The sequence below is a fragment of the Furipterus horrens genome, unplaced genomic scaffold, assembly GCF_987537825.1.
Source record: "Furipterus horrens unplaced genomic scaffold, mFurHor1.1.pri manual_scaffold_7, whole genome shotgun sequence".
Classification (NCBI taxonomy): Eukaryota; Metazoa; Chordata; class Mammalia; order Chiroptera; family Furipteridae; genus Furipterus; species Furipterus horrens.
Window position 1 is genome coordinate 136,378,409 of NW_028327177.1, and position 22,065 is coordinate 136,400,473.

Sequence of the window (22,065 nt, forward strand, 5' to 3'; positions counted from 1 at the left end):
TAATCTCTATCTTTGTATAATTTTGTTTGAAGTGCTTATATTGCTATTATTATTCAAGTATTCTGTACCGAGCACTGTGCAAATCAGTGGGGACAGAGAGGTGAGTAGAACAGACGTGATTGCTGTCGCGCCCTGCCTTCGCATGTATCAGTCAGGCCAGGTGGATGTACGTGTTCCTCGTTTGTACCACTGGTGGCTCATCACACTGTCACACTTTGTGTCTGTCGCTTCCAGCTAAGACTTGAGCTCCCCAAGAGTCTCACATACTGTTGGGACAGCTTGAGTCAGAGGGGGGATATCAGTAAATAATGTTTGAGTAAAGGGCCTGATATCACCTACAATATTTTTCCAACTAGTGCTCATTTTTAAAACTCCTGTATCTTTTATGTCCATAATGTATATCTCCTTTCTCACCACTGCACCTGCAATTCCAGCACAGCTGTGTCTGAGAAGTAGGAACAGTAATATTGAAAGGGGATGTTGATTTTATCTAGAGTCTGGGTACTTGTTGATTTTATTCCCGCCACCTGGTGGCCAAATCAGGATCACAGCATGACAATCTTGTCTGGGCTTTTCCTGTCTGTAGCCAACGTTTAAAATGGGTTGATAGGAACTGATTAATCTTAGTGTTGTTCCCCGTCTTAGTTATTTTCAAGGATCTGCATGTTGGGATTAAGGTCAGAAGCCGTTCTTACTCTGTTATTTTTGTCGTTAGCCATGTATTTTTTACCTTAAAAACACCATACTAATGCTTACAGTAACCAGTTTTAGATTTTCGTCTTACCCTTATAGAGCAGCGTATTTATTGGCAAACCAGTAAGTCTTTGGAAGAAATCTTAGTATATATAAAAGATAATACTGACAGTGATGACTGATTCTACAAGATTATTAAATCCCACTAAATTATAAGAAGTGTTGAATAACAGATATTCTTGAGATCTTATTCATTTGTTCAAAGGAGCATTAGTTTCCAAAGAGGCATCAGCAGAGTTGATTAACTCAGGAGGCAACATGCAATGATGTCACCACTCTGACAGCTGATGGAACATGTGCTTGTGTATTCTTGTGTTTTAAAATGTGTGACTTTTAATTTATAAGACAGTAAGTAACAATAAATATAACCCACGTTTTAAAGGGGCAATGATTTTAAGAGTTTATATGAGTCCTGAGACCAGAAAGTTTGTGAAGGGTTTCTCTATGGCATGGATAATCGAATTTACAGACTTGCTCCTTCTCATTTCCTGTTTATTGCAGATGTGTGTTTTTTTAAAGGACCGATAACCTATTCTCTTTTCTGTGAGTTTAGTTGTGGGTAGCAGTTCAGGAAGTTGTCTCTAAATGGCTCTTGTGTGAAGGGAGAGAGCTGAACGTAGAGGCCAGGACTTCTTCTAGCAGCACCGGCCCGAATGGCTGTGCTCGGGCGTGGTGTGCTCTCTCCCCTGGAGAGGGTCAGGCACAGACTAGACACCCGTTTCTGCGTGTGTTCTGAAAGCAGATGAGTAGTTCCGGTAAGGGTCTGTCCTACGAGGGACCCAATAACATAAGGCCCCTGTAAAAGACACTTAAAATCCTGCTCTTTTAGGGCTGAAACCACTTGGACTGCATGTGAATTCTAATCCTAACAAATAGAGTGGAGTTCTTGTTAGTTGGTATTGCCCAGTTAAATTCTTTCCTATTAAATCTGTTTTAAAAATTAAAATGAATTACAAAAATGGACTTTTCAGTTTGTGAAGTCTGTGTATCTAGTGTATTCCTCTCATATAAATGTGTTATATTTAATCAACCCGATTACCTTTTTTCTTATGTGTTTTATTTCAGTTGGTCGCATTATGTTTCAGCTCTTCTCAGACATATGTCCAAAAACGTGCAAAAACTTCCTTTGCCTATGCTCAGGTAAATGAATCATTACTCATTTCCAGTGGGAAGTCATGGCTTACAGTTCTTCCTTGCTTAACAGAGTAGATGTTTTCCTTAAAAAGGGAAGGGCCTTGAGCCCTGACGGGTGTGACTCAGTTGGGTGTCGTCCTGCAAAGCCAGGGGCTGCCGGTTAGATTCCTAGGCAGGGCACATGCTTGGGTTGTGGGTTTGGTCCTCCTGACACGTACGAGAGGCAGCTGATCGGTGTTTTTCTCTGGCATCGATGTTTCCCTTCCTCTCCTCCCTCCCTCCCCGTGTCTAAAAATAAATAAATAAAATCTTTAAAAAATAATAGTGGTCTGTGAGATGAGTTTCACAAATAAAAAATGTTTTCACCTATGTGAAATCGGGGAAGCATTTTGTTTTTTATTTTTAAGGGAAGAGAGAAGAAAGAAATGGTCTTAAAAATGAAAACTAAAATACTGCTGTGTGTAATAAAGTCTTCTGTATACATTGTAGCTTATAAAATAATAGCATTTTCAAAACTGATTTGGTAGAATTTTAAAAGTTTCAGTACTCTGAACAAATTTAGCAATCCTGATTTCACAAATTTAGGATTGAAAGATAGAGGGGCAAAAGATAAGTTATTCTTTGTTATATAAAATCGGGTTAATATTTTTTAAATGTAGAAAAATGGAGAGGTGAACATCTATAATGTTACCTTACAAATAACAAATTAATTTTTTTTAAAGATTATTTATTTATTTTAAAAGAGAGGGAGAGAAACATCAATATGTGGTTGCCTCTCATGCACCCCCAACTGGGATCTGGCCTGCCACCCAGACATGTGCCCTGACTGGGAATTGTACCGGCAGCCCTTTGGTTCACAGGCCACTGCTCTATCCACTGGGCCATGTCAGCCAGGGCACAAATTAAATTTTTAAAATCCATACTTGGGTATTCATGTGTGCATATATAATCTTTGCACCAATTCCCTGATTACCTTCTTTTTTTGGAATGATAACAATTTCTTATCTGTCCTTTCTGTTGTAGCATATAGAGTCTATCTATACCACACAATTAAAATTAAAAAAAAAATTTTTTTTTAAAGTTCTCTCTTCCTTTCTTTTATTTTAATTTACCTTTTTTTTTTTTTTTTTTAGAGAGAGAGGGGAAGAGAGGGAGAAATATCAATGTGTGAGAGACACCTTGATCAGTTTCCTCTTGCAAACCCCCAGTTGGGCACCTGTCCTGCAGCCCAGGCATGTGCTCTGACTGGGAGTTGTACTGGTGACCTCTCTGTTCCCAGGCCAGCGCTCAGTCCACTGAGCCACACCAGCCAGGGCTTAATTTAACATTTAAATACTGCTTTGTATTATTTATTTGGGGATGTGTATGTGTGTGTGTGTGTTTTAAGTTGTCACACTGTATACCTCTTGTATTTTAGTACCATACAGGAGTGATTTGACAAAGGAGTAATTGGGTGGTACTTTCCATGGAAGGGTGTTTGTACAGCTGAACTTCATTTCTCCTTTTTCTCTCTTTTTCCAGGGGAGAAAGGCCTTGGGAAAACAACTGGGAAGAAGTTATGTTACAAAGGTTCTACATTCCATCGTGTGGTTAAAAACTTTATGATTCAGGGTGGGGACTTCAGTGAAGGTAGAGCTAAAAGTTATACTCCTAATAATTCCATCTATCAGTTTTTAAAGTACTCATTATTTAATTGTAAATATTGTCATTTACAGTATAATGTAAATATGATGTGGTCATTGAATAGTTGTTGGGTGAATAATTGTAGATTAAGAACGTATGAAAAAGCAAAATACCAAGGTATTTGGTTTTTATGCAATTTCAATAACACAGCTATTTGGGGAATTACCTTATGATGAATGCCAAAGCACTGTCTTATTGTATTTATTCTTCTAGAATTTTATTGGTGTGATTACTATTTGAGATAAATGGATTAAGGAGATAATTAATTTAATAGTGTTTATTGTAATAGGATGAGTTTTGTTAGAATTTTGATTATCTGAAGTACAAGGAGTTATCTCCTTCAAATTAAAACCATAAAAAGTAATTTATATGTATTAATATGTTTTAATTTTCATTATAGTTTAATGTAACTTGTTATTTTCAGGTAATGGAAAAGGTGGAGAATCAATTTATGGTGGCTATTTTAAAGGTAAGCCTTAATATTTTATGGTCTCTTGTTTCAGTTCTGATATTAAAGCAAGTTTGATCATGTACTTTTAATGAGAAGAGGTTTACTTATAGTTCACTTTTTGCATGAAACTAATGCTGCATGAAAATACTTTATTTGCATGAACTTGGGGATAAATTATATTGTAATATATAACTTAATTGACAAGATTAATTAAAGCTAACGTTATGGTTAAACATGACTTTCAGCATGGAGGTTAGGCAACTATATACATGAAAACTCCTATCTTCCTGCCTAAAACTGTCAACATATTCTTTTGTTTATAGAGAATGTGGTCTTTTGCAAAATGAAAAGGTAAGAGAACGAAGCTCAGTAACACAAACTCCAATTCTGTTCCCTTGCACCCTTCCTAATAAATTTATGGACAGTCTGGGTCAGGTTGTGGCTGGATTGCAATATTGCTTGAAGACTTGGAAAATTCTTTATACTATTTTATACATCTGTATCTTTTTTCTTTTCCTGATGGGCTATTAGTTCCACATCAGGGAAAGGAATCTAGTTGTTTCCTTTTTTTCCCCTAAACCAAGCCATTTCTTTGAATAAAAGTTGGTATTTCTTTCTTCTCCAAGGTTTGTATATTTTCTTTCGTACACTAGAACTATATGATTGTGTATTATTCCTATAGTAGTAGCATTTGCATAAATCTAACTATTGCACTTGTCCCAAAAAGCCTTAGAAAAGTCAGTTGCAGAGATTTATAATGGGATCCAATATTACTAGATTTTAATGTCATGATAGCTTCAGTGTTATAATAGTCTTTTATATTTCTTTTGGGGGAAAATGGATTACTACTCTTTTTCAGAAGCCTGTTCCCAAGGTAATCATTTTTTAAAGTTTTCTATGTTTCTGTTTGTTCTAAAGAAAGATTTGTTGTATGACTGTTAAAAGCAAATTTAAATTCTCATGATATATCTGCTGGAATTAAAATCATCTCTTAAGTTATCTTTGTGACAGTTTTTTCTTTAAACTAGTAAGAAACAGCTTTTGGCTGGTTCTGTTAGCATGTAGCTATGAAATTAAAGCTGGTAGACCACTTTAATGTGGTTCCCTGTGGCAAATACCTGTGCATTTTAAAATTGTATTTCGCCATGTAAGCTGTTTTTACAGGACTTTCTTCCTTAGATGATTTTGTGATCCTGTTGATTAGAAGGAATCCACATAATTTAATTTAGGCGTGTCTCTACAACTTAATTTATATGTAATTTTTTGGTTTTTGCTCTCATAGTCTAGCTTCAGTTCAGTGAATACTGAATTTACCATATAGAAATTAAGCACATCAGGATTATTAAGTTTCTCCCATGTGAGTACGTTAGGCAGTATAATTTGGAGGAAATGAGCTTTACTAAATAGAAGGGGTTTCTTCCATTAAATTTCTTTTTCAGTCTTCCCTGAAAGTTATAGTTTACATATTTAGCCAAAGTGTATTACTACTAAAAGTGACTGTTCTAAGGCTGTTTGCATAAAGTATTAAATACATATTCTTTTCCTCAAGGCTTTAAGTAGTATTTTTTGGTCTTTTTATGCTTCTGTTATTTGATTAGTTGAAACTTTTTTCTAAATATTCAGTCAAGTATCTGTACTGACCAGAAGAGGAATTTCATCCTTTGCTTTCTATTTATTTCTGTGAGCATTACACTTTAAAAGCGGCTTATAACTGGGGACTGACGAATTTGTGTTTTCTTCAAACAGATGAAAACTTTATTCTCAAACATGACAGAGCGTTCCTTTTATCAATGGCAAACCGAGGGAAACATACCAATGGTTCCCAGTTTTTCATGTGAGTAGGCATAATTCAGAGATGAGTTTTTCAACAGTGAAGCGCTGTTCATAAGAAAGATGATATAGTTAAACCAAATTTAATGCTAGAACTCTGAACTTGGATTTTATTTTTAATTTCTGATGTTGCAGTCACTGGTACGCTCTAGCAGCCATTTCTGTGTTCAGCATTTATCCTGGATTTGAAGAATGATGCTTCAAAGACGTAACTTGAAGGTGTACATTATTTTCAAAGTAGATTGTCATCTTACAAAAAGACATGGGCTTTGACTCTTTAACTAATTTGGGGGCTGAGTTTACCAAAGCTAGATTGGAACAGCAACTATTGATGAACATTTAAGGGAACTAGACGTGCCCTTATATAGTTGCTTTTCCTCCTTCTGTGTCTCTGAGCCAGTTTGAGAGAGATACCATTATTTCCTGATATTGTTTGGAAATAAGTGATTTGCTGTAAAGCCAGTATTTTAAAAAACTCAAACCGTGTGAGATCTCTATGCATAATTTAACCCAATGTTGTCATTTCTACCAAAAGTTATGAGATTTTTCACTCAGGAAACTTAAGCATGCTAAATTTGCTCTTTAAAAAACAAACACCTTTATATATACATGCATGCACAACCTAAACCTTAATAACTTATTTCTTGTCTGAAAGACCTTTGGCATACTTTTAATTTTATTCTGAACTATAGCTACTCCAAAACCTATTTTTACTATAATCTCATGATGTAAAATGTGATAGATAACTGTCTAGCTTGAAGTTTAATGTTTTAGATTGTGAGTAAATCTCTATAGTTGTGCTACGTATATTGGAGAAATATTTTATTCACGGTTTATCAGAAAAAGTTTTATTGGGGGTCATCTTTCTGAATGGCGCTTCCCTGTCTTTAAAGGAGTTCGTATATAATAAATTGCACATTTTTAATTTGATGAAAAATAGATTTTCAACATGATCTGATAAAGTTCAGATAAGGGGCGTTCTGTTCCTAAGAATGTCCTAAAAATGGAAAGCTGAGAGAAAATGATAATACTTGGAGTTGTACAGTAAAAAAGGAAGACCTTAAGCAGAGAATATTAGTTATTATATTTCTTTATATTTTTCTATTCTTAACCTCCTTTGGGGCCAAAAGAAAAGTGGTGGGAAATATTCTGAAAAACTTCTTATATGGTAAATACATGGAAGCTGTTTTCTCTATGATTCAGTTCTCATTTCCATTTTTAAGCTTATCTGAACTAAACATGATAAACTAATGATTCATTGGTCAAGAAGCTAGCATCTGAGGGCTCTAAAGTTTCTTTTAGATTTCCCTTTTTTATATCAGTACATGTAAAATTTGACTTATCAGATAGCAGCAGCTTCTTCCCATTGTTACTTACTGATTAGCTTGTTTACGAAGTGTTAGCGTTTAAAGCTGGTACACCTACATACATTAATTAAACCCAGTATGTGAGATTCTCCCTTCAGAAAATTTAGTGTCTTGTTTCTGTGTTATTTAGTACTTGCTTAAGCCTTTCCTAGGAATATTTAGTGTCAAAATAAAATTAAGGCCATTACTTAATTTTACATCAGACTACTGTTTTTGACAAGGAATGCCAAATGAAAATTTTAACTTCAGTAAGTTAAGATGAAATATTTTAAGCTTGTTTTCATAATTAACTGTAGATGGCATTCAAATAACTGTGAACCCGTGATTAAAAGAAAATTGCCTACTTTTAGTTTGAAATTTAATTCTGGGAATGAGTTTCCAGTTAAAAGCCATCTCGGAAGTAATAGCGTGCTTTTGCACACCCAAAAAAATCCTGATCTCTCTTTTTTTTCTAAGACGTTTTTATGAATGTGCTTTTTAATGCTGGCTAAAAGTACCAGTTCCCCATGGGTTGCAGTGTAAAAATCAAGCCATCAGTTACCTTTCTAAACAAGACATCTCCTTGCTTTTATATTTTATAGAAAGGCTAGTAAAAGGGAGATGGTTTTCTCCCTAAGAGAAAAATCTTTGAAAATTCATGTTTTGCAAATCCTTTTGGAGTCAGAAATAGTAAAATAGTGTAATGTGCTGTTTTCAAGTTGGGTATGTAGTCACAGATAACAGCTCTGCAGGCTAAGGTTTCGGGGGTTGATGATCACGGAGTTCTCTGATGACTCTCCTGCCTTTTACCTTCTTAACCCCAGCTCCTTCTGTAGCACCTGGAGCAGTAGTTCTGCAGTTTGAAAAGGAAAGGAGAATGTGAGAATAGGTGTTAAAAGGCCAAGAACTGCCTTTATAGTCCTGTTTCATAAGCTTAATAAGGACTTCTAATCTACTCTTGCAAAATTGGATTTGTAGTTTACGTTCTAACTGTTACTTTGCAATTCCTAAGGAGTAAATTTAGCGCTATTAGTATGGGTATTTTCCAAATGTTCCTCAAGGATTCTTTTGCTTTGTGCAATAACTGTTGTCTTCATTACTTTCACATTTAAAATTTCCCCTTCCTATGCCTTCAGCATCTTTATTACACATAATTTTGCATATATTTCTTTGGGCGGAACAGTCACATATATGATGAAAATGAGGTTTTCTTCTATGAAGCTATTTGTAATTTTTGCATTAACTGCTTATATCTACTACTGTATTAGTTATAATGATTTTGTTTTCAGGGGGCCTAAATAGAAGAAAACTGATTCTTTTTGATATAGTACTGCTCAAGAAGCATGAGAGAAGTGACATATGGCACTGTCCCCATGAATTGCTGAGGAAATAATGGTTCATGTTGAAGTATTTTTGAAGGAATTCAAAGAACAGAGACCAAAGTAATAGCTAAGTTAACTCAGTGTTTAGTCATTTTGTCCATTCATTTCTATTTTAAGCTAAAGATAGGAAAAACCACAATAAAAGCTATTGAACTACAAAATCTTAGAGTGGGAAGGATTTAGAGATCTAGTCCAATCTTTTCATTCTATAGATAATGCTAAAGACAAAAAAAACCATATAAAGCCCAGGTTCTATAGAAATTTTATTCATATTGTAGAAAAAATGATAGCCAAAGAGAATGCTGCACACTGTAAGCTACGAAATCTCATTGGCCACTCTGCTCTGAATTTATTTGAGTGAGGTATTAGAAGCATCAAGGATTACTGGGAAATAAAATGACATGTTATGAAGAGCCTACCCTACTTTCAAAGATAAAGTAAATATTTTCATGTGAAAGTGTGGACATAAAAGGAGGAAAGTTCTGTAGGTTGATGCTAAGTTTCTGCATATATGGAGTGATTTTTAAGCAACCGTTGTCTTGTCTGAAGGAAAACATTGTCATTGCCTCGTTTTCATGAGTCCGGAAGGTGCTGCTGAGACGCTTTGAGCTCATCGTGCCTGACCGGGGCAGCGGCAGCAGCGTTTCTGTCCGCTGCCCTTAGGGCTCGGTCTGTGGCCATGGCCCTTGTCCCCTTTGCTCTCGGTCTGTGCAGGCCTTAGGTCACAGCGCGGAGCAGACCCTCAGGGCTTTGGAGAGGTCTCGGTCAGGGGTCATGATCATTATAAAAACAGAAGAAAATGAGGTAAATACAGAAAAGCCAAACTTCAATCAAACAGCGTTTGCGTTGTAACAGCCTAAGTAGGGCTAGGGGAGGAAGACAAGTTCTAGGTATGTTCTGCCATTGAAGAGCCTGCCTTGCAAGGGGCCCGTCCCCTGAATGGGAGGGAGGTGCTGCTCACCTCAGAGTAGTGGAGCGGAGGGAGCTGGGGGGTTGGTTCCCAGGGTTTGTCAGGCTTTGTTGACATTTTGGGTAGCAAAAGTAGATTTGAGAAGAAACGCTAGTAAGTGGTAATAACCTGAGAAGTTCTAGCTTTCTCCCTCCATTTTCTTGGCTAATACCTTCATTGGTTAATTTCAAGATTTTTCATGAGCAAAGATGTTCATGAAATGTAACCGTGAGCCAAGTTCTCTGAATATCAGTGTCATCCCCAATTCAGTGTTAGTATTACTTAGTATTTATGTGGTATGTCACCACTGGATAGTATGTTAACATGAGCGCTGACTTTTTTGAAAGCTCTTCTATTTCGGTGACTCGGGACACGCATGTGGAGCGCCGCATCGTGCCTTGCACGGCTGCCGCTCTGTGCGGTTTGTTCGGCTGCCAGCGTGCGGTTCGCGGGCGCCTCCCCCACGACGGTGTGGTAGCGTCAGGGGTTGCAAGGAGAAACTTGCGTGTTAGCGGGTCCGTTAGACCGAAATATGTCCTCTTCTCCCGTATTGTTCACACCTAGAGTCACTTTTTTTTTTATATTCATTGAAGCTTCACATTATTTGGAACATATTTTTGGCAATAATTCATGTATCAATGCCTTTATAAGAAATTCAAGCTTGTTTTTAAGTATTTTAGTATTTAATATGTTCAAACCCCCCATAAATAATTTTGTCTACTGTATATAATAAGGTTTTTGATCTGAGTAGTAATAGGTGTGTTTCAGGTTTGAGTTAAAATTGGTCAGATGGCATACTCTTTGAAAAAATGTATATAATGGGGCAAATCAGAGACAGACAGGAAAAGAAAGTACTGTCTGTGGCCAGGATTTGATACGCTCTTCTACATTCATCTCTCTTGCCCTTTTCTCTTTTGAGAAGATCCTTAAAATTCTAGTTATGGCGCTTTATTATTTTATTATTATTTTCAGTGACTTAACAGCTATAACGTGTATGTCAATGAACAGCAACTATAGTCCAGACATTTACTTGTTAACTTCTGTTGTGGTGTGTGACGGAAAAATTGTTTCAAATGTGCAAGCACGCAAGATTCTTTAACTGAAGTAAATTAGTACAAAGTTGCCTGAAATTTTGTTTTGATTTCTCTTAACTCAGTTTTTTCCATTGAAATCTTGGCTTTCCACTGGTATTAACAGCTCCCGGGCATTCAAAATTTATGTCTTATGTCCTCAGGATACATTATTCTCTTTTTGAGAAAGGTATTAGTTGATTCAGCTAGCTTCTAGGATTTGTGAAGAAAAATGTAATATTTTTTAATAGGTATTAACACTCTAGTGTAACAGTATTAAAGGTCTGAGCAGATCCCGACTTCAGCTCCAGAGCTTCTGAGTGTAGTTCATCTCTACGTGCACACCTATGTGAAAGAAAATTTAGAGCCCTCCATTGTAAAAAGCTTTCTTGCTTTGCATAAAACTTGAAAATATTTAATTTCAAAGTTATATTGATATTAAAACATAGATTCAGTCTTGTCTTAAAAGTGTATTACAATTTATTTCTTGCCATTTTTGTGTAAAATTTACAGAAAGAGTGTTACACCGTGCGCTCCAAAGGTAATGTCTCATTACTCTAAGGCTCTCTTTTTCTTTCTTTGCCTTTCTCTCTTTAATCTGTTGTTATGTGCATTGAACAATTTTAAGGGAAAAAAAAAACTCTGCTTGATCTGTATGGCAACAATACATGTAAAACAAATGTGTTCTTGTTCATGGTTAACCCTGGGAAGTATGTTTTAATTTCCGTGGCTTGTTTCTGCTAAGTTTCCACACACATTTGAGGTGGGGGTGTTTCATTTATATAATGGGTTTAGATTTCATTTTAGCACAGAACAATTAAATTCTGTATAAAGCCAAATGCTTCTTTGATAATGGTGTAAAAATGTAGATTGTTCGTGTAACAGTAACACTTTTCAATTTACAAGGTTTAAATGAACCCTTGCACATATACAGGAGTGGGCAAAAGTAGGTTTACCGTTGTGAGTACATGAAACACAGAGTTTATTCTTATTATTATTTATTAATTATTGTGGCACTTATTATTATTTCTAACCTACTTTTGCCAACCCTTGTAACTTTAAAGCAGATTCAGAGGTTGGGGGAACCTGGAAAATCAGTGTCTAAGTGACAAGAGAATATGAAACTATTGAAAGCTTTTATCATTTGAAATGTTCTTTGTGGTTGTTTGCCCTTCAGATATGTTTCACAAGCATAAACAAGTGATGGATAGTCTCTGGCCTCCTTAAGGTTCTAACTTACTGAGCATGTGCCATCACTACATGGGACTTCCCAACTGTATAGTTTTGAAAGATCGGTACAGTTAAGAGTTGGTGGGATGAGGTCTCTTTGTCCACTTTAATAGAACTGAATAGCTTGGACTGAGCATATCATTTCCACCTGCCCTTCTGTTACCCCGTTTGGCAACATCCTCTTTTTGTCTGTGTCTTAAGTGTCAGCCCAGTGCCAGGAAGCCTGCTTTACATTGGGATTTCTACTTCCGGAACAGAGGCTGAGAATCCCAGAGGGCTTTCTTTCATTAAGATCTTTCAGTATTCTTAACTTGTAGTCTAAGCCAATTAAGGTATACATTTGTATCATTGCATCCTGAATTGCAGATGTGAGTAACGGACTTAATTACACCAGTTCAGGCACAGTGGGCCATCTGAAATTCGTCCTGGAAAGAATTGTCCCTGTCTTCATTTGTTTTCTTCACTGTCGCAGTAAAGGACCAAGTTCATTTGTCTTCAGTTTTTATTTGAATTAAAAACAAAACTTGAATCTATCATAAGGGCAGCTGTTCCATCCTCAAATTTAGTCTCAAGCAGTATGTTCCTGCATCATGCAGTTAGCTGGAATATTTTAATTTTACCATTGGCTCCAAAGATTTGCCATAATGTGTTTTTACAGCACTTTTAGTAGCCAGTGTGGCACGTTGAGTTGGGTTCTGTGTGTTTTAGAAAAATCTGTAGGCTTTCCCCAACCCCAGAAGATTGGGAGTCATGAGAGAAAGAATCAAGGAAGGAAGAGGAATAAATCTAACCAACAAACCATCCATTGTATTCACTGCTACACATTTGAGACTGAGCCTTTGCATTTCAGAACATTTTTGCCTTTAAATTTTTTACCTCCTTATATCTTTCACACAATGGAAATATTGTCTAGAGTACGGACTGATTTCCTATCTTATGTGTGCCTTGGTTAAGTTTTCCATTGTGGGAAGCACATTTCTATCTTAAAGATACTGTCCACAGTAGTTTCATCGCTCCTGTGCGGCCCAACTGGGGGCCCAACCTGCAACCCAGGCATTTGCCCAACCAGGAATCGAACCAGCAACCCTTTGGTTCATAGGGCGGTACTCAATCCACTGAGCCACACCAGCCAGGGCTATTTTTTAAAAAAAGAATTTTTAAAAAATGGATTTTAGAGAGAGTGAGGAAGGGAGAAAGAAAGAAAGAAACATCTATTTATTGTTCCAGTTATTTGTGCATTTATTGATTGATTCTTGTATGTGCCCTGACCAGGGATCAAACCCACAACCTTGGTGTATTGGGACAATGCTCTAACCAACTAAGCAACCCAGCCAGGGCTCGCTTGCTTCCTTTCTTCTTTCTTCCATCTTTCCTTCCTTCCTTCCTTCCTTCCTTCCACCTCTTTTTATTCATGTTTATTATTGCATTAGCTCGAATGACCACTTCTCAGTCTTCTAAGGAAAATTTGAGATTAGTGGTTTTAAAACTCAAGATTCCCTTTAAAATTCTGAAACTACTTAATTGACATGGTCATATAGAACTGAATTTTCTTAATATAAGTGTTAAATTCTTTGTAGAGTGAAGATTTTTAGCATTGTTGTGAAGAAGGTTAAATAGTATTTTGTTGACTTAGGTGTCATAGAATTGCCTTTAAATAAATATAAAAATTGATATGGGAGCTTCTAGTACAATTGACTGCCTTAACATGGCCTGATATCCAGTGACCTGTCTCTCAAATATATATTTCTTATTCTTAAAAACTACAGTGTTTGTAGCATATACTTCTGAGTCTAGATATATCTGCTTTTGGTTTTCTTTTTTCTGCTGCAATCACAGGTATGAAGATCTGTAAACATGCTATGGGAAAACCAGCTTGGGTTCAAAATATCTTAGCCAAGTACACCCATAGTCTTCCCAGTAGTGACCACCTGCCAGTTTGTGACTGGAAGAAGCCGGTTGAGTGTCTTCTGGGCCCTGGAGATTTGAAATGCCTATTAATGTTATCCATCATTATTTACTTTGCTGTCAGAAGCATTGGCAGATGGAAGGTTTGCTCCCGATCACACTTTCAGAGCTGCTGTGGGTGGTGGCAGAGCTTCACCTTAGGTGAAGGAAGAGAGGCAGGAAGTTCTGGAAACAGAATTCCTGAGGCCTCACTCCCATGTGCCTGCCTAAAAGATGCACTCTGGCTGAGAGTGAGAAGTAACGAAGGAGCCCACGCTCCCTCCAGCAGCACGTGAACAAGAGAAGAACTCATTTAAGTGTGTGGAACACGTGTTGGTCACACTTTTCCTTCCGTAGGGCAAATGATAGGTATTTTTTATTCCTATTTACCTTAATAAATTTTCAGTTTGTTTTTGTTGTTATTTTGGAATTGAGAGTAACTTTAACATCTATGCTGTATATTTCAAACCTATTTCATATATATGTATGTATACATATGTAACCTTCATATTGGAGAGATAGATATGGTTTCATAATTCATTATAATTTTTAAGGTTTTTATCAGTAAAATGGCTGCTATTGCTGTTTTTAAGGTTTACATGTAAAAGTTCACATGTATATCATGTTTAACTTTTTCCCGTCTTTTTATCTTTACCTCTTTGTTTTCTACATGCTGTGTGTTAAACCGTTCCGCTCTGTCCACCCGGACACCTGGTCTCTGCCGTCGCCTTTGTATTATTGGTACTTATTACGCAGCACCACAAAGCCCGCTCCGCACCTGGACGGGTAAGAGTTCCCTTCTTACTACCTTGAGGAGGTCTTTGGGTGGCAGTCCCTGATGCATTGGACCTGGGTGAGCCCTCAAGGGGGCGCTCTTGATCTCTGGGTTAATCTCACAGCCAGACTCTTCCTTAAGGATCCCTTGGTGTCATAGTCTTGAGACACCGTGGCTTTCATGCCCTGAAGGGGTCCTAACTGCGGCCCACGGATGGGCCTTTCAGCCGTGAAGTGACCACGTGAGGGTGGTTCTGAGCAGCAAGTGCACTCTGACTGGTATAGGGCTCTTTGCCATAAAATAGTTAAGAACCGTTATTTTAAAGGCAGAAAACTAAGGCCCTGTTTCGGTAATTTTTTTTTCTTTTATGAAGCAGATCTCAAGTTCTATTTTCAGGTCTATGGACACATCATTTATAACAGTTGTCTTGATTATTGCTCATGGCTTAATTATCAGCAAACCAGTTCTTTCTTGAATTTGTGTTGGGACAGGGTTCATGTTGTCTTTGGACTAGTTATTTCCGGTTTTGAAGTAATCGAGCAAATTGAAAACCTGAAAACCGATGCTGCCAGCAGACCTTACGCGGACGTGCGAGTTATTGACTGTGGGGTGCTTGCCACGAAATCAACCAAAGATGGTGAGAGTTTGGGGAGTAAAGGGAGCTAGGGTACAGGTGACTTGTGTTGAAGATTATAACTTAAAGATACCTCCTGGGTTTCAGTGGTGGACAAACCGCCTACGAGGGCCACAGCAATACCCTGAGAGCCCTCTGTCATACCCTGTACCGGCCCGTCAGCAGGTGTCATCACATGTCACCTCTTCTTCTTACTCCCCTGCTAACTGGTCCTCGGCACCAGTATCTCTTACCTGGCTTGTTGCAGTGGCCTCGTAAGTGCTCTTTTGCCTCTCTCTTGACTCCTCTGTAATCTTTTCTCAGCAGCGGTAGCCTCCTACTCAGTCTCCTTGTTTACACTTCTGGCCCTCTACGGCCTGTCCCAGGCAGGCACCAGAGTGACCGTCCCCTAAGCCCCCCTTCTCAGTCAGCCAGAGCGAGTGTCTACAGTGGCCTGTAAGGCTGGCTGGCTCTCTGCTCTTTCTGCCGCCTTCCCCATCATTCATTGTCTTCCAGCCACCTTGACCTTGACTGTTTAGACCTGCCAAGTCCTCGGGGGCTTTGTGCCAGCTGTTTACTCTGTTTGGAGCACTCTTCATTCAGAAATCTGTGACCCCTCCCTCACTCCCTTTACGTCTCTGCTCAAATATTACCTTAAATTAGCCCCGACTCTCCCCATTCTCTTTACACTGCTTGCCTTTTTTCTTTTTTAGCACTTATTATTTGTCATATTATGCAGTTACTTACTTTCTTATATGACCCCACTAGTCTTCATGAAGGCATCTGCTTTGTTACCTTATAATCTCATCAGATTATATTAGCAGCTTAAAAAAAAGTTCAGTTAAGTTTTGTTTTTAGTTTGCTATACATAAACCTCATTTTACAGTATTTGGTAATCAACATTTTTTTACTTTGAAAGGTAGACACTCCAGTACTAATATTTTTGTTACGTTTTTTAAAAGTTTTTGAGAAGAAAAGGAAGAAACCAACTCATTCAGAAGAATCGGATTCCTCTTCCAATTCCTCTTCCTCTTCAGAGTCATCCTCAGAAAGTGAGATCGAGCAGGAGAGAAGCAGAAGGAGGAAACATAAGAGGAGGCTGAAAGTTAAACATTCGAAGAAGAGGCGAAAGGAAATAAGCGGCTCAGAAGAGCCGAGGAATAAACACGCAGTGAGCCCGAAAGGGTACGTGTGGCACCCTAGAACAGGCTCGCCTAAAATAAATAAATAAACTCCCTGGATGGGGAAAGCGAAGTGTGTAATTCTGTAAACTTCACTTTGCTCTCTGTTGCCGAGAAAGGGTAGCATTTGTACGGAAATTGAAATCTGGCAAGTCCAGGGCAGCAGAGACATTTCGTATTGAAGAGTGAGTGGTTTGCAGGGGAAAATAATCCCCGAGACTCAGAAAAGTTAGGATTCACTTGACAGTTTTCAGAATTTTACTCCTGTGTTTTTTCATTTGGATTGATGTTTTATATGTTCTCTTTGAGAACACTGTAAATCTTTCTAGTGAGACTTGTAAGGTATCAGTAGTTTTGCTATTTATGATCTAATTTTATGTACTTTTATTATGAAATGCAAACATTACACATCTTTATTGGTGACATGGTACGTTCTCTCTAAGTCACTCAGAGAGAAGTGATACCAATGGAAAAAGGTCAGTCGAGTCAAATGCTAAAAGGGAAAAGCCTGTGGTCCGCCCAGAAGAGATCCCCCCAGTGCCTGAGAACCGGTTTTTACTGAGGAGAGATATGCCTCTTGTCACAGTCGAACCTGAACCGTAAGTAGGATGCTTACTGTTTTCATTTCTAATTGGTGATGTCATCAGCTCCACACTCATTGATTGAGCACGGCCCACAGTCAGAGCACTTTGGAAGGTGACTGTGGGAGATACCAGATTAAATAATGACATGGACCCTGCCTTCCAGAATTCACATTCTGCTTGTAGGAAGAGGGGGTTGGGCAAGTTGGTCAGGGGAGAAGTTCTCGTTGGAGGCCTGGAAAGGTTTCATTACTAATCTGATTTACTTGGCTTTTCATTAGAGGTAAAATTTTTGTTGTCAGAGCAAAGTTAGTTGAACTCTTTGGATCCTATAGAGAAATAAAACATGTGTTCCAATTTGAATAGTGTGAACTCAATTGCATGGCAGTTGGTGATAGAATTTAGTATCATAAATGTGTTACTGTCGTTAACTTCCTTGGTGATAACTTCTCTGCTTTGGAAAAGCTAATGTGTAGCTTTAGATTTGGTCTCAAAAGATAATATTTAATGTATTTTGTATCTTAGATTCAAGTTTAGAATTACTAAAAGAAGTATTGTGTGAACAGTGAACAGAAATATAATAATATTGCTGGTGCAGTTGATAAATTCCCTATGAAAAGTTAGATTAAAGGCTGAGAAGTTATGCAAATATCCCTGTTCACAGCCAGATGTCTACATAAGTTTATTATGTAGTTTATTAAATATTTTTAAGCCTGAATCGCCTCATTTTATAAAGCTATTACAGAATAGGATGTATCTTTGAATTAATAGCTTAAGATGCTGGTGTTTTCATTTTTGAAATTTCTGGATCATACCCTTCTTTCTTAAAAGACAAGATATTGAGTCATTGATCAAATCCATTGGCTTTCAGAAGGTAGGAAACCTGAGAGATCAGCCTCAGTGCCCTGTGACAGGGGGTGGCAAACTATAGTCCATGCACCGAATTTGACCTACTGCCTGTTTTTTTTGTGCAGGCCGTGAGCTAAAAATGGGCTTTATATTTTTAAATGTTCGTGGGGGAAGATATCAAAAGAAAAAATAAGATTTTGTGATACTGGAAATATATGAATACAGTGTTCCCAAGACGTTTCACTGGACCTTGGCCAAGTCATTTGTTCAGGATTTTCGTGGCCTGTTTCTGTACAAGAGCAGAATTGAGTCGTTGCCGCGGGGTTTGTGTGGGGGGCTGTTACTGCTTTACACTCTACTCGGGACACTGCACACCCCAGGGATGCACTTACAGCTCTCCAGTATTGCAGGTGCTCCGCATACAACCCATGATGTGGAAAGACATTCTCAAATGAACCGTGTAAAATCTAATTACAGATCAGCATTACCAAACGAACAGCATTGACATGATCTATTTTGATAGGAAATACTATGGACCCTAATTGAGTGAAATGTTATCACCCCCAAAACGAATTTCAGTCCTCTCATTAGTAGATGTGTATTACAAAAGAAAAATGATACTCAGTTATTATATTTTAAATTTTGTTAATAAAATATTTATGAAAATTGGGGGTTTTTTTTCCTTGTTATATAAGTGCCTATATAATAGCCTTAAATTTATGGTTTACAAATCCTAAAATACTCATGGGCTCTTTACAGAAAAAGTTTGCTGCGCCCTGTTATCTGGTATTGTTTAAAGTAGTTTATACCACTGTCTCGCATTTGTGACTGAATGCTGCTGGTAAGTTTATTGGGTCGTTACTCTTCTTTGGTCACATCTCAGGACGTTATTTTGTGCAGAATTACTTTAAATCATAATTGGCTGGTAGTTGTGTCATATAAAGATAGCATATTGATCTAGCTTGTTGGGGTCTTTGAGATTTTGACCAGTTGTTTGGGAGCTAGAACTGAGTGTGCTTCAAGAACTCAGCACATGCAAGGAGGAGAAACGGGTGACCAGCCCGAGTGAGCGTGCTGCCGTACTGCCTTTCCAGCAGTTCAGCTCATTGTCAGTTACAGTTGGCTTAGCAGGAGCTGGGCTCCATGCTTGCTCTGGTTCATTTGTTCTCAACCCCAGTTGCACTTTACGGTAATTTAGCAAGCTTTGAAAAGTGGCAATTTCTGGGCCGTACAGCAAATCAAATCAGAATGTTGTAGAGAGGTGGATGGTGGGGGCAGTGCTGGATCGATATCTAAAATGTTCCAGGCAGACATTAATTCTTGCTGAACACCTGTAGGCCAGTCGATTGGTGTTCATTGCTTGTTTTTCTTCATGAGGAACATGAGTCCCACCCTTGTCTGCCAAGAGCACCTAATTATCTCATAGTGAGGATCAAGTGATACCAGGAGTATGAAATGACAGAAGAAACTGTAACATAGTTTATAGTTAGAAGTATCTGGAGCCAGGTTTCTGGAACCTTAGAAAACTCTATATAATCGTTACAGATGTTAAGTTTCATTTATGTCCGTGACCTTGGGCACGATCTTTACCCACTTAATCATGAAATTCTTCAAAATGGAGATATAATAGTATCTACCCCCTAGTGGTGTTATGAGGATTAGTGAGCTAATGCCTTTAAAATGCTTACTAACAACAAGCAACAATCAGAAAAGGAAAGTAAGAAAGCAGTTCCATTTAAAATGATATCTAAAAGAGTAAAATACTTAGAAATAAATTTAATCAAAGAGGCAAAAGACTTAAGCAGTGAAAACTACAGAATATTGCTGAAAGAAATTAAGACCATAAATAAATGGAAAGACATTTCATGTTTATGGATTGGAATATTGTAAAGATTTCTAAAGTGAACTATGGATTTTAGTGCAATCTCTATCAAATTTCCAAAAACCTTTCTGTAGAAATGGAAAAGTCAAAACCCAAATTCATATGGAATTGCAGGGGACCCTGAATAACCAAAATAATCTTGAAAAAGAAGGACAAAGTTGGAGGACTCATACTTCCTGATTTCAAAACTTACCACAAAGCTACAGTCATTAAAATAGTGTGATACTGACATTAAGAAGAGACACAGAGACCAATGGAATGCTCAGGCATCTGTGGCCAGTTGATACTAGACCAGGGTACCACATCCACTCAGTGGAGAAAGAATATTCTTTTCAATAAATGGTACTGGGACAACTGGATTTCCACATGCCAAAGAATGAGGTTGGACTCCTACCTCAGAACCTATACATAAATTAACTCAAAATGGGTGAGCAGCCTAAATGTAAGGGTTAAAACCATACAACTAGAGAAGAATGGGTAAATCTTCATGGCCTTGGATTTGGCAATGAATTCTTATATTGAAGCTATATAGATGGCAAGTAAGCAAATGGAAAGATGTTTAATATCATTAATCATTAGGGAAGTAACAAATCAAACCCACAATGAGATAACTACTCCTAGTCCGCGCATGTACTGCCTGGCCCATGCCCGATTCCGGACAGGAGGAGCCCATTCATAGGTCACTGTGTTGATGGAGACACTCTTCTTGGCAGCAACTGGACTGGTCAATATCATAACATTGAATTTATACATGGGAACTCCATCTGTTTTTAGCTTTGCAATCAGGGTGATATACTTGGTGTCTTCAAAGAGTTGCCCCACTTTTCGATCATCTTCATTGCTCAATAGGACATCATGCCCTTCTTGGCTGCACCTGCAGTTATGACATATTTTTCTCCAGAAGTGCAGTTCAAAGCCTTCACATTTTTCTTTGCATTTTAAACAGGGGGCTCCAAATCCTTGCTCATGACCTAAGCCCATCTTCTTCACTTTGGCCTCCAGGTCCATATTTGTGTGTCAAAAATCTTCCTTCCTCCTGTCCAGGATCTCACATCCAGGTTCGCCTGGCCTCCGACTTCCAACTACGCCGCGCGTACTGGGGTTCGGGAGGGGGGACCTGCGCGGACTCGGGCGCCACTGCAGCCGCCGCTCATCTCAGAATAAACTTCTTATGCACGGAGAACTGCAGCCACCACAAAATCTGTACTCGTAAAATTGCCCATAACACAAGGCAGAAGATTCAGAGCACTGAAGGGGAGGGGCAGTTAGTAGTAGAGAGGTGAAGACAGATGAACTATAAAAAAGTAGAAAGTAAAAGAAAAACCGCCTGAAAAAGCACGATTGAGCATGAGTCAGGAAGAACTCAGGACTCTCTCAGGACGCTACTGTTCTGACAGGAGACTTCCAGAACAGGTTTCGTTTAAAGATAGTACTGTGCTCAAAAAGGTAAATACTAGTATGTGTTTCTACCCAGTTGGGATACTTTTTCCTTTTTTTTTTAAGTTTTGGCATTTGAAGGGTTAGAAAATAAGGTCACGTGGAATGCCTCATTCTGCATGAGTATTGGATCTAAATGAGTGTTTTTGTATTACAGGAACATAAACTCTACATGTAAACGTTGAGAAAACTGCCTACATTTGCTTATTTTTAATTGTCAATCACCTTTTCCAGGAAGATTCCTGATGCTGCTCCCACTGTAAGTGATCAGAAACCATCTGTATCAAAGTCTGGACGGAAGATTAAAGGAAGGGGCACAATTGTATGTTTGTTAAGACTTCCTTTTTCAAATCATCTAAGTAGTAAAATGTTTTTACCTGGAGGCAAAATGCTAGCTTTGCTTTTAAGTATAATCCAAAGCTGTTCAAGGAGCTAGTTGTGTTCTCCATAGCTACGGCAAGGTATTGCTCTTACATCAGAGTTTACTGAGTTTACTGCCATGTTTGAGTGGGTTTAAGTATGAAATGCACATGTGAAACAGTCAGCGAGTATGTTGAGAAATCTTAGTATGCTGAATACTCTAGGCTAATGAATGTAACCGTTTGGACTTCGAAGAGGAAATTTTCACGTGTGATTACAGGTAAACCTCAGCCCTTCCCATTTCTCTCAGTTGCTTCTGTTTGACGTAACTTCATATCATCCTTTTGGTACTTCGGTCATTCTTGCCTTTGGGTGGGGCCTGAGATTGGGTCTTACACCTAGCTCTGTCCTGTAGCAGACTGAGTGGGGGGTATTTTAAAAACAGCGATTCCTGTCTTTGTTTTGAAAGCGCTATCACACGCCTCCGAGACCCAGGTCCTGCTCGGAGTCGGACGACGACAACGGCAGCGAGACGCCGCCGCACTGGAAGGAGGAGATGCAGAGGCTGAGGGCGTACAGGCCGCCCAGCGGCGAGAAGTGGAGCAAAGGAGACAA

At 38.3% G+C, this 22,065-nt stretch overlaps 1 protein-coding gene across 1 annotated transcript in view; it reads left to right on the forward strand.

Annotated features, from left to right (window-relative positions):
* The window catches only part of NKTR (natural killer cell triggering receptor), a 42,022-nt gene that overhangs the window by 9,455 nt on the left and 10,502 nt on the right, over nt 1-22,065 (forward strand). The window contains exons 3-12 of the mRNA XM_090284578.1: nt 1,819-1,893; nt 3,409-3,516; nt 3,995-4,039; nt 5,768-5,855; nt 14,529-14,558; nt 15,039-15,184; nt 16,123-16,345; nt 16,785-16,940; nt 21,325-21,412; nt 21,920-22,065. Coding sequence (XP_090140704.1) covers nt 1,819-1,893; nt 3,409-3,516; nt 3,995-4,039; nt 5,768-5,855; nt 14,529-14,558; nt 15,039-15,184; nt 16,123-16,345; nt 16,785-16,940; nt 21,325-21,412; nt 21,920-22,065 — 1,105 coding nt within the window. The remainder of the gene's footprint in view (nt 1-1,818; nt 1,894-3,408; nt 3,517-3,994; nt 4,040-5,767; nt 5,856-14,528; nt 14,559-15,038; nt 15,185-16,122; nt 16,346-16,784; nt 16,941-21,324; nt 21,413-21,919) is intronic.